General features: G+C 29.6%; 2 protein-coding genes across 2 annotated transcripts; one reads left to right on the forward strand and one right to left on the reverse strand.

Annotated features, from left to right (window-relative positions):
* Window positions 1-470: 470 nt before the first annotated feature.
* Window positions 471-2,733, reverse strand: LOC149875932 (uncharacterized). Its single transcript, XM_090076017.1, has 2 exons — window positions 1,982-2,733; window positions 471-1,783 (listed from the first exon to the last, which is right to left on the reverse strand). The coding sequence occupies exons 1-2, from the start codon at window positions 2,643-2,645 to the stop codon at window positions 1,503-1,505; spliced, it is 945 nt and encodes a 314-aa protein (XP_089932143.1). The 5' UTR covers window positions 2,646-2,733; the 3' UTR covers window positions 471-1,502.
* A 7,931-nt stretch (window positions 2,734-10,664) lies between these two features.
* LOC145189351 (uncharacterized) lies at window positions 10,665-11,923 on the forward strand. Its single transcript, XM_080065963.2, has 2 exons — window positions 10,665-11,417; window positions 11,607-11,923. Exons 1-2 carry the CDS (start codon window positions 10,754-10,756, stop codon window positions 11,903-11,905), a joined length of 963 nt encoding a protein of 320 aa, XP_079922089.2. The 5' UTR covers window positions 10,665-10,753; the 3' UTR covers window positions 11,906-11,923.
* Window positions 11,924-12,905: the final 982 nt, after the last annotated feature.

Consider the following 12,905-nt stretch of genomic DNA (forward strand, 5'->3'; position numbering starts at 1 on the left):
GGGTATTCTCAACTACCCGGATCCGAGTTCGGGTCTCGGGTCCCTACAGGTATATTAAGAAATAATTTATTTTTTACTGATTTAGTTGTAAAAAATAAATTATTTCTTAATCTACCTGACATTGCAAAAAACTCAAATTTTTTGATTTGTGGACATAGAACAAAATAATTCTAACCTCGCGATATTGATTCAAATAATCTTATTCGAACATGATTCAAACAATCATATTCCAAAAACTACTGAACTTGATGAAAATAAAAAGGTTTGTAAGTTTTTTATAATTTAAAACAAATGAAAAAAAAAAAAGAAAAAAAAATCAATGGAACTTTTTTCACAATATTTGATACAACCTTTATTTCATAAATCTATAAATTACGATAGACTATAAAACTAAATAGTATTGTATTTTTAGTATTATTAGCAGAATCGGTTTTTTGACATTTTTTTTTTTCTTTAACTCTTTTACTTGATTTTTCTTTTCTGAATCAATAGTTTTCTTTAAAAAGTTGCTACAAAAGGTTTTTTAAAATAATACGAGATCCAAACTTCATTCTCTCGCTCTCGTTGCTTGTCACAAGTAAAATCAACACTACAATAATAAATTTTTAAAATTTATTCAGCAAAAATTGTATTAGTTGTTTTCTTTAGAAAGTTGTTAGAAAAAGTTTTTTAAAACAATACAAAATCCATATTCATACCTCCATGTAATCTGACTCTTATGGATATAAGAGTCAGAACACATGAAGGTTACGAAAGAGTTAGAAGCGGAGAAAACAAGTTACAGTCATTGGGAGCATACGGATGGGTATACAAGGAAAGGGAGATTTACAGTCGGATACATGAGATAAAGAACCATTAGAGTGCTACGATTAAACAGAACCAGGAGGCATCCCAACACCTTTATACATTAAATTCTTCTAATCTACGAGCCACCAACACCCGATCCCTTAACCCTAAAATGAAGTCATCAAAGCATAAATTATACGTCAAAATACCGCCTCACTATCCCAATAATGTGTATTTAGCTGAGAACATTAAGGTTAGATACCATTTTTAACAATTACCAAAATATAACATTATGGTTACAAAGTTATTTACCGCTATTTTGTAAATATGGCAATATTTTCAATATGCAAACAGGTAAATTTTAAAAAATTGAATGAAACCTTTTAATTGCTCTGTAAATCATTAAAACTTTTTGTGAAAAAGAATTTAAAACTATTTCAATCAAAAGAAGAACAATCCAAAAAAATATCGACAAACGGCATTTTTTAGATTCCCCAACCTAAAAGCCAAATGCTAAGTTCATGACTCCGCTGCAGTGGTTAATGTGTCCTCCGCATTTTGTGAATGGGAAATATTAGGTGCAATAATATGCATTCGGAAATTTTTAATATATTTCGCATAAAGAAATAAACTCAAAGAATCAAATATTGGGTATAATATTAATATTTTTCATGAATCGTAAATATTTGTAGTAAAAATATGTAGCTGCAGTTTTTCTATTTTAAGTTCCGTGGTATTGAAGTTGGTTGGTCAAACACATGATCAAACATGAAAATATTCAATGGTCGAAAGCCGAACAAATAAATGCCCTTCTCTCCGTACAAGTAAATGCTTTTCTTTGGAATGAAAGTATAATTTGAATTTATTATACCAAGGTAAAATTGCTCTTTAGAAAACCAGACTACTACCCGATTATTTGCCGCCACCACTCCAGCACCATTAGTTACAGAGCTGTCACTCAATACAACGCGCGGATTGGTTACTGGATAGGAGGTTTCTGTAATGAAAACAAAAAACTTAAAATGAACAAACTTACTAATTAGTAATAATTATATGTCTTCTAAAAAGTATAAAAACAATAAAAACCATCAACTTTTTTGCAAAAGAAGTTAATAAAAAGTTAAAATAGAATAAAAAAAAAAACTGCTATGGCGTTATCACCATAGCAACGTAAATCAAAAAATAAAAATATAACCTGTCGCGTTAAGGTCTATCATTCGCACTTCAGAACTATAGCGATACAATAGCTTCTTTTGTACTTCGTCGATTGTTAACGACTCTATCCTCTCGTCTTTTGCGATAAATAAGGTTTCAATTTTACCTTGACCATTTGCGTTTATTCGAAAAATACCACTGTTTCCACTTTTAAAATAAATCATCCCTTGATAAAAATATATGCTACTCACTTCTTTCTGTTTGATCACAATTTTTACTTCGTTTTCAGCTTCTAAATCAAATGCTGATATTTCGCTGTAAGTTGAAACATAGAGCTTATTGTTTATTTCATCAACATGCAGTCCTGTGATTTCCGAACTAACTTTGAAAAATTTTAGTTCCTTGTGATCTGCATAACGATTTGTTAGCAAATCTCCTTTTCCAGAAATTTTTCGATCGCCATTTTCATCAACTAAGTGAATCCTGTATATTAGGGATTCATAAGCGTAAAATATAAGGTCTTGCTTATAATGTGGTGCGAAATATACATTGTTAGAATGTCTAATCGTAATCTCTTTGATTGTAAAAATCGATGAAGTCTTACAGACCGAGATCTTTCCCTTTACTGCATACATAAAAAGTAGATCGCCATTGATCATCATAAAGAGTTTCAACAGAAGAAGTACAAGTAAGCACGACGCCATATTTAAAAAGCTCTGGCTTTTTTCAAGTATTGAAAAGTTTCTCCATTTTATAGAAAATAATTTGTTTATAAAAGACGTAATCTTTTTGTCAAATTCTAAATATTGAAACTGGTTATTTACATTTTTATGGTCATTATTTTAAACTAAAGCGATTAATATTGTTGATTTAAGAACTAGGTCACACTTAAATTACTAGAAGTATTCGAATGTGAAAACGTAAAACCTCGTGATGCTGAAAAGGCATTTTACATTGCATTTCATAGTAAAACACAGTTTTTTTAAGTTTAAAAAACTGTATATCGTTATAAAACAAGGTATTTTAAACTTAGTTAAATGAACGTTTTATTACAAAACTTTACCTAACGGGTGGCAAAAAAAAAATTTAAGAGACAAAATTCAAAATTAGTTATCTCAAAAACTATGGAAAGAAAAAACAAACGATTTTTTCGCGTTTTGTAAAATATTTATTCATTTATAAGTTTTCACTTTTTTAAATAGTGAAAAACACCATGATCTGCTGTATTTCTTAATTTTGCCTTGACTCCATTCATTATGGACTGTAGATACCCAGACAACACACGATTCTGGGCCAGAATTCTGGCGAATCATCGCATGCCGTTTTGACTATATTAGTAACGGGTCAGTACTGGCGCGAGTCTGGCAAGCTTCTGGCAAGTATTCGTATGTCACTGCGATAGCATTTGATATTAGGCCAACACTGGCCCGATTATGGTGCACACTAGTCCAAAATTGGAAATAATTACTCCCAAGCTTCTCGAATAAATCCTTTAGAGGGATTTATCTCTCGCCCTACCCTTCAATAAAGTCTACAAAAGTTATTGATATTGTTCTACGCGGCCTAAAATCAAGGTTTACCTTTGGCTCCCAATTGTTGTTAATGCATGCAGAGTCTTTTCTAATTAATTTAGAAGTCTCACCAAAAACAGTTTGTGACATTTAAAAAGATGATCTAAATATAGATTGACTTAACTTGCATATGTACATGTTTCATGACATAAATGAAGCCAAACATTTAAAAGTAGCATCTTTGATGGATGCTTTTAATGTTTTGAAATGTCATGAAAATAGAAAAATTCATCTAACAGAGCTAAAAAAATTTGTGCACTTAATTATGACAGTTCCAATCAACATGTACTACTGAGCGATCATTTTCTATGCTAGGAAGAATGAAAACATTTTTAAGAAATACAATGACTCAGAAGAGACTAAATCACTTGTCAATTATCAGTTATCACAATGAAGAACTCTACATTGAACTAAATATTCTAGATATAGGGAAGTTTGGTAATTTATTTGTAAAAAAGACAACCATTCGAAGCAATACTTTTGCGACAAAAATTGTTAGTTCATAAGTTAAGAAAAAATACCACATTTTAATTATTCATGTCGAAACTTCTTTTCTTAAGCTCCACAATATCTAAATTTATATATATATTTATATTTATATAAATTTAGATTTAATTATAATTCAAAAATATATTCATATAATATATTTTTGAATAAATATATGCGTACCTTACCAAGTACTTTACACATTTATTTTCAACTTGTATCACAAATGATATCCATTTTCCCTCTTATCTTTTGCATTTGAAATAGATAATAGCCTCTTGTATTCTTATAGGAGTTAGGGGTCATCCATAAATGATGTCAGTAGATTTAGAAAGGGAGGGGGGGGGGGGAGGAGGAAGAAATTTTTGCCTACTAGTATTTTTGTTCGCCCTCTTGGTCAAAATCAAAAGTCGGAGCCTATGCATGCCAGAGCTCTTCAAAGACCAACAACAAATGCCATAACCCTAATGCTTAGGATCGTGCTAGTTAAAATCGGCTATTTTCATAACCACACAATTTTATTCAAAACATTTTTTGCTAAGAACATAAAGGAATTCCATTTTTATTATTTAATGAAAGTTCATCTTTTCTGTTACTTTTTTTTTTTTAATAATGCAAATTTTTATTGAAAAAATAGTCGTAAATTCTTTTATAAAAATAAAAGTCACAAGAAAGAATCACATGCTTCATAAGAGTAAGATGTTTTATAGCTCGTTTGTATATCTGATTACATTCGAAAGAACTTTCGCATTTACATTGATGAATGTATTACATGGAAGTATCATACCGACTTTATTTCTACTAAATTGGCTAAAAGTATTGGAATTCTATATAAAGTCAGATACTATCTAAGTAAACAAAATTTATTTCAACTCTACTACTCATTTATTCATAGCTATTTAAATTATGCAAATATTGTTTGGGGAAGTACCTCTAAAAGTTCTTTAATTTTTCTCCAAGGCCTCTGATTTTCACAATCAAGTTAACATTGTCTATTCTTTCTGCCACATTCTCTGAGCAGAGCATGGTCTTGGATATTTAGAAAAATTGTGAAAAAATTCAGAAAAACCTTAATTTTAAACAACATAGACGTGTGTTAACTCCAACAGTAAACTCCTTAGTTAATTCAAGATTTTTTAAAATTTCTAAGAGATCCTGATTTTTACAGCTGTTGAAAAAGAGCTGTAAAATTTTGTACTTTCAACTCAGTTTAGAGCACTTTCTATTAACTTTGAGACCTATGTTTATATATATATATATATATATATATATATATATATATATATATATATATATATATATATATATATATATATATATATATATATATATATATATATATATAACAGGGCCGCCGAGAGGGAGGGGCCAAAGGGACAGTTTGTCCCGGGCGGCAGATGTCGATGGGGCGCCAGATGCCAAAGTAAAATAAAAATAGTTTTTTTAATCTTAAAATGCCATAATTGAAATGTATATATTACTCGCGTTATATCATTATTTTTATTTCCTTTTAAAAATAACAAACTGTGAATACAATTTAGAAATAATTCTATTCAGAATTTAGAAAGTAATAGTAAATACTTTTCAACTCTTAACGATCAACTTATTTATGGTAATTCATGTTTAAGATTTATATTTAACTATTGAAATATTGATATATGGCATTAGCTTTATGAGATTGAGTTTATAATTTTTTGATGAGTTTGCGTAGTTGACAATGCTATTGTTTTATTGATGCGTACGGTTATTTACAGGAACTGTTAATAATGAATCGTTAAAAACTTTCTGGTGCCCAAAATAGGGCATTGGCTTCCAAAAGGGTAAAAGAATGTGAAAAAAATAAACAAATGCTCCAAGAATTACGTTGGTTTTACAAAGCTATTTTTATCAAAATACTGATTTGAAGGTGATTTAGTAGAAATATATAGGTCTATATATATATATATATATATATATATATATATATATATATATATATATATATATATATATATACAGTGGCGTACCTAGGGTAAATAGCGCCTGGGGCAAACACCAATCTCGCCGCCCTCCTCTCCCACATAAAGTGCTTAATTACAATTTTTTAATAAATGATGACACAAGCTTTTAATAAAACTTTATTATTCATTATAAATAAACAATTTGTTTATGTAACATATATTACAAGTTTATTTTTCTAGCTTTAATTGCTGCAAGTTTCTTAATAATATTATCAAAATCAATTTCTTCGGTAATTTCTCACTCTATGCTTAGTAAAGCGAGATCACAGAGACGGCTTTGGCCCATCGAAGCTCTCAAGTAAGAGTTAATCAGTTTAAGTTTACTGAATGATCTTTCACAACTAGCTACAGACACAGCTATTGTTAACAACATTTGCAATGCTATACGCATATTAAGGAAAACGTTTTCGTCTCCATATTCAACTTTAAACATAAGTAGTTGCTCGGGACTTGATATTTTTTCCTTATGGCTAGTAAGCAGCATTCTTAATTTATTTTATATAATTCTCGCTTATTGTATCGCAACCAAGCCTCTTTTGCGCCTCTTTCAGGTTTGCGCCCATGGCACGTGCCCTGCCTGCCCTACCCTAGATACGCCACTGTATATATATATATAATTTTTGAAGCAATTTACAAATATTTTCGAAATTAATAATTTTTCACACAATGCCAATATCCGTTGCAGAAGGTGAAAGATCTTTTAGTAAACTTAAGATTATAAAAAACCATTTCAGAGCCACCATGGGACAAGAGCGACTTTCAAACCTTATGATGTTGTCTATTGAAAATGATCTCGCGAAATCATTGTCATATGATGAAGTAATTTATAATTTTGCCTCGAAAAAAGCCCAAAAATTTTATTTAAGTTAGGAATTGTTTATGCTGCGGTTAGTTAGCAAAAAATGAAATAAAGTTAAAGTAGCTATAAAGGCAAAATGTACTTTTTTGCTTCTATGGTAAGTATATATATGAAGCGAAATCTATAAGGGCGCCAAAAAAGGTTTTGTCCCGGGCGGCTTGAAGGCTCTCGGCGGCCCTGTATATATATATATATATATATATATATATATATATATATATATATATATATATATATATATATATATATATATATATATATATATATATATATATATATATATATATATATATATAAATATATATATATATATATATATATATAAATATATATATATAAATATATATATATATATATATATATATATATATATATATATATATATATATATATATATATATATATATATATATGTTATATATACAATGCAATGGATCCATTCGGAACTCCGTCTCATCGGATTTTTCTCGGTTTTTCGGAGTTTCGGAGTTCGAGAGAAATCGAGAAACCTCGACGGAACTTCGACGAGGTTTTTAGAAAATATCAGTTTTTACTTGTAAAATAATTAAAGTCTTATTTTACTTCTACGCTACTTTTACAATATTTCATGTTGTTTTCAAAATGTAAACGTTCTCTTTGTTCAATATCAACACTAATTTACATCCCAAAGTAATTAGTAATTCACAGTGGGACAGGTGGTGGTGGTGGAAAAAACCTCAAAAAAAAAGCTTGTTCTATTCAAAACCATATAATTAAACATATTCGAAAGCAAAAGGAGAAATATTTGGACGAATGGTGTAACAATAGAGGTAGAAGATACTACAATTTAAATGTTTATCACGACCGAACATATTGTTTAGAAATGGTGAAGTTGTCATCTTCTAGTTCTGCCAAAACATTTAACATTTTGATAATGCAAAAATTAAAAGAATTCGGTATAGATGATGAAGATGTTGCAGGCAAAACTACGGATGGCTGTAGCTGGATGGTGAAATTGAGTAACATATTTAAGTTTCCACATCAAATCTGCTAGAACCATTCAATTCATTTGAGTGTTTGTGATTTGATATACCCTAAAAAGGATTGTCGCGAAATTCTGAACAAAGAAACTGAATCGGATATTGAAACAGAAACGGAAACTGATGGAGAGACTGAAGGAAAGTTTCTTATTGACTTTTCGGAGGATGAGATTGAGTATGAAGAAAATATCGAAAAAAGTCTACAGAAATTTCGAATACTAATTAAGTTTTTAAAATATTCATCGATATGAAGTTCATAAAAGAATAATACACAAAATCTACGGATCTTCGCATGACAAAAGACTGTTGCTCAACAACCGCACAAGATGGAACAGTGTTTTTCAGATGATCAAAAGATTTTTGGATTGCTTAGAAGCTGTAAAAAAAAAACACTCGAAGAACTAAACTGCTTAAACGTTAGAGGAAGTTGACTTGGATTTTTTAAAATCGCTGTCTGACTTATTGGATGTCATTGCTTACGCTGCAGTTCGCTTGGAAAAACCAAATACAACAATTTTGGAGTGTGACATCATTATGGAAACGTTAGTAAGGATATTGAAGGTTGTAGAAACTGACATCAGTTCTAATTTTGCAGAGGCGTTAATCTCCAGATACGAAAATCATAAAAACATTATGTTGGTATCATTAAGTCGTTATTTGCACAATCCCGATTTTTTTAAAAATAAAAACCACACATTTTTTTACGCTTCCAAAAAAGATATTCAAGTTTATGCTGCAAAATTATTTGATCAACTATTTGCAACAAAAGAAAATAGTCTCCAAACAAAATCAGATGATCGCGCTAAAAGCAAACAAGAAGAACCATCACAATCGACATCTTTTTTTGTCGAAATTCAAGAAGTTTTATATCAAAATCAATCAACAGCTAAAAAGCCAAAAAAAGTCAAGACCTTCACCGATCAGTTAAAAGAATACGAAGTAACTGGTGTGAAATTAGAAGCAGTTTTGAAATTTGAACTAGCCATCCACAGAATTCAAGCAACTTCCTCGGAAGCAGAAAGAGTTTTCTCCTTGTCTTCCAGATTTGTCACAAAGTTTCGTAGTTCACTTTCTGATGAAATGATAAATGTTTTCATCTTTTTAAAATATTACTTTAAAAGATCTTCAGAATAAATACTTTTTTAATATTCTTTTTTTAGTTTTTACTATAGGTACCCCAAGAAGTGTCAATTACAGAGCACCGCGGAAGGGCATTTAACTGAAAGTTCACGCCTTCTTCCTAACCGATGCAGGTTAGAAAGCCATTTATTAGATACAACTTGTTCGTTAAAAGATTGTGATAAGAAAAATATTTAAGTACTAAGAAATATAAAAATATAAATCTTTTAAAAATTTATTATGAATTATAAATCGAAATATGTAAAATTAAAAAAAAGAAATATAAGAACAATGTTTAATTATCAACAAAATAGTTTAATTTTTTAATTTGTAACAAAGTTTTATCAAAACTCCGATTTTTTCTCGACTTCGACGGAGTTTTTTCTCGATTTTTCTCGACTCTGTTTTTTCTCGATTTTGGATCCTGTGATACAATGTAGTCATACATTTAAGTTTAATTTTTTATTTAAGTGCTGTAAAAATAAATCTTTTTTTATCAGGAGCATCAAGCGAAGAGTTGAGTGTTGGCTGAAGATATATTTTCAGTTTTCAGGAGAACTAAATGGTGGACGAAAAGCTCGGGAAGATTGAAAAAACTCGTTGAATAAATAGCACTATTTTAAAACTATTATTAATATCTGTACTATTTAAAATTATTTTTGTCAATTTAAATTGAAATAAAATTCAGAAAATACTTAGTTTTGCCGCATTTTCTTCAGAAATGGCTGATAATAATGTGCTAATGTATGTATATTGGTTAAAAGTAAAGAGTCAGTGCTGGCATGTGATCACGGACGAATGCTGGAAAATGATTCCGGACTAGTGCTGGATTACATAAACTGGAATATGGACAATTATGTCAACAATTTATTCTTTTCTTATTTTTTTTAAAAAAGCAGCACGTTATTTGATGCAACTTTTTTTCGGACAAATAATCTCGATTAGAAAAAATTCGGACAAAAGTTTGTTTATGACGAAAGACAAACATTTTTAGCGTTAAATGTTAAAAAATATATTAAAAAAATGCTTTAAAAAACAAAAATCCTTTAGAATTTTAACTTGTAAACTGTAATTATGGATGCTTGAAAGTCCTAATGATAAATTTATTTCTTATATGCTAATAGTGTTGATATCGTAATATTTGTATGACTATAAAAGTTATGTAATAATGTCATGTAATCATAGGCGCCGAGTTCACGGGGGCAACAGGGGCAGTGCCCCCCCCCAGGAAATTTATATTAATAATATATTATCACGGATTATCATGAGGGCGAGAGTATCTATTCGCCCTCGAGATAATCCGTATTAATATATTATTAGTATATATTTCCTGGGGGGGGGGGGGGGCACTGCCTCTGTTGCCCCCGTGAATACGGCGCCTATGCATGTTATAAAGGATTATAAAAGTTTTGTTATAAAACACCCTATTTAGCTAAGTTTAAAAAACTTTGTTTCATAACAAAATACAGTTTTTTAAACTTAAAAAACTGTTTTATCATAAAACGCCCAATGAACTGCCTGTACAGTATCGCGAAGTTTTATGTTTTCACATTCGAATACTTCTGGCGCTTTAAGCGTGACGTAATTCTTAAATCAACAACATTAATCACTTTAGTGTAAAATAATGACCATAAAAAGGTAAATAACCAGTTTCAATATTTAGAATTTCACAAGAAGATTACGTCTTTTATAAACAAATTATTTTCTATAAAATGGAGAAACTTTTCAATACTTGAAAAAAACCAGAGCTTTTCAAATATGGCGTCGTACTTACTTGTACTTCTTTTGTTAAAATTCTTTATGATGATCGATGGCGATCTACTTTTTATGTATGCAGAAATGGGAAAGATCTCGGTCTGTAAGACATCATCGGTTTTCACAATCAAAGAGATTTCGGTTAGTCATTATAGCAATTTATATTTCGTCCCACACTACAAACAAGACCTTATATTTTACGCTTCCGATGATAAACTTTACAGGATTCACTTAGTTGATGAAAATGGTGATCGAAAAATTACTGGAAAAGGAGATTTGCTTACAAACCGTTCAGCAGATCACCAGGAAATTTTTTTTGGTAAATTTAGTTCAAGAATCACAGGACTTCAAGTTGATGAAAATAATAATAAACTCTATGTTTCAACTTACAGCGAAATATCAGCATTTGATTTAGAAGTTAAAAATGAATCAAAAATTTTGATCAAACAGTCACAAGTGAGTAGCATATATTTTTATCAAGGGATGATTTATTTTAAAAGTGGAAACAGTGGTATTTTTCGAATAAACGCAAATGGTCAAGGTAAAATTGAAACCTTAGTTATCGCGAAAGACACGTTTATCAATTCTTTAACAATCGACGAAGTACAAAAAAAACTATTGTATCGCCAAGGTAGCGAAGTGCGAATAATAGACGTCGATTTGACAGGTTATATTTTTTAATTGCTGTTGCTATGGTGATAGCTGACTGTTTTTTTTTTAATTCTACCTTAAACTTTTTATCGTTTTTTGCAAAAAAGTTGAAGATTTTTATTGTTGCATGTTTTGTAGAAAACAAATTATTATTAATGATTTTAGTTAGTTTTTGTTCATTTTAAAATTTTTGTTTTTATTACAGAAACTTCCTATCCAGTAACCAATCCGCGCGTTGTATTGAGTGACAGCTCTGTAACTGGTGGTGCTGGACGACAAGCCGTGGCGGCAAATGATCGGGTAATAATCTGGTTATCTAATGAGCAACTTTACCTCGGTATAATCAACTCAGATTACAACTTCATTCCAAAGAAGAGCATTTACTTGTACGGAACTAAAAAATACAGTTTTCGACCATTCGATATTTTCATGTTTCATCATGCGTTTGATCAATCAACTGCAACAGTGCCAGCAAGTAGTATTTCAAAAATTTGTGTCAATTAAATATATAGCTATGAAATATTTTACTTTTATATTTGGTACTCTTGTTTTACTAATATTTTTAGTAAGTAAAATATTTCCAATGTTTTTTTTTTTTTTTTTTTTTTTTTATTTAAAAAAAAAAAGAAATGAAATGAAGTTGCAAATACAAATAATATTTATGAATAAATAATCTTTATTAATGAATAATGTTTATATTTATATGACTTTATGTCATATTATTATAATATTATAATATTTATTATAATATTAAATCGATGGACCGCGTTGTTAACAGTGAAATGAATATTGGAAACATGAAACCAGCTTAAAAAAATATAATTAAAAACGTATTTTTTATTTAGTAAATAATTAGGAAGATATTTGGCTAAGTACTTAAATTATTTGAAATTTGGTTTCTTTCAAAGGACTGCTATAGAAATTTGTGTAATATTCGTTATCACTCGTTAAAAAAAAAAACACCAAACGCCTATATAATTTTTATATTGAGAGCATTAAATTTTTTTCGTCAATGAATCAGTTATGCAAAATTTTTAAAATTGTTTAAAAATTTAATCTAATTGTAAAATTCAAAATTTTAATAAGTTTTAGCGAACGATGCGAAAACAGGTTTAGGGACATATCCCAGTGACCAGTGCGCTTATGGCTGTCAATCCCACCTCGAATTATTTTTTTGTCACAGCATCATGACTAGATCCCTTTTTAACAGATGAGAGTCAGGAAATCATCTGAAATCATCAGAAAATCCCAAACGTCACTAAAAGTAAATTACTTTAATGATTATTTTAACATACTGATTAGAGAATTCAATCTTGTTTTAGTAAATCCACCTTGCTTTAGTATATCCATCTTGTTTTACTAACTAGAATGAGCTCAAGCTCTTTTCCTAAATCAATTTTATAAACAGCTTGCGACTGTTTTCCAAACCTTTGATATAAGAATACTATGATTGTTAGACTATAAAAGTTACTTTCTTCATTCCACCATTCTTCATTGTCATTAT

Source organism: Hydra viridissima, unplaced genomic scaffold (assembly GCF_058129835.1).
Source record: "Hydra viridissima isolate aposymbiotic clone 2 unplaced genomic scaffold, HvirCarnegie_v1 scaffold_100, whole genome shotgun sequence".
Lineage (NCBI taxonomy): Eukaryota > Metazoa > Cnidaria > Hydrozoa > Anthoathecata > Hydridae > Hydra > Hydra viridissima.

Excerpts from the sequence above, each read along its gene's own strand:
- LOC149875932 (XM_090076017.1), bottom strand. The coding sequence starts at position 2,645 with ATGGCGTCGTGCTTACTTGTACTTCTTCTGTTGAAACTCTTTATGATG. Across the intron at positions 1,784-1,981 it reads GATAGACCTTAACGCGACAG|AAACCTCCTATCCAGTAACC; the intron begins GTTATATTTTTA and ends TTTTCATTACAG.
- LOC145189351 (XM_080065963.2), top strand. The coding sequence starts at position 10,754 with ATGGCGTCGTACTTACTTGTACTTCTTTTGTTAAAATTCTTTATGATG. Across the intron at positions 11,418-11,606 it reads AATAGACGTCGATTTGACAG|AAACTTCCTATCCAGTAACC; the intron begins GTTATATTTTTT and ends TTTTTATTACAG.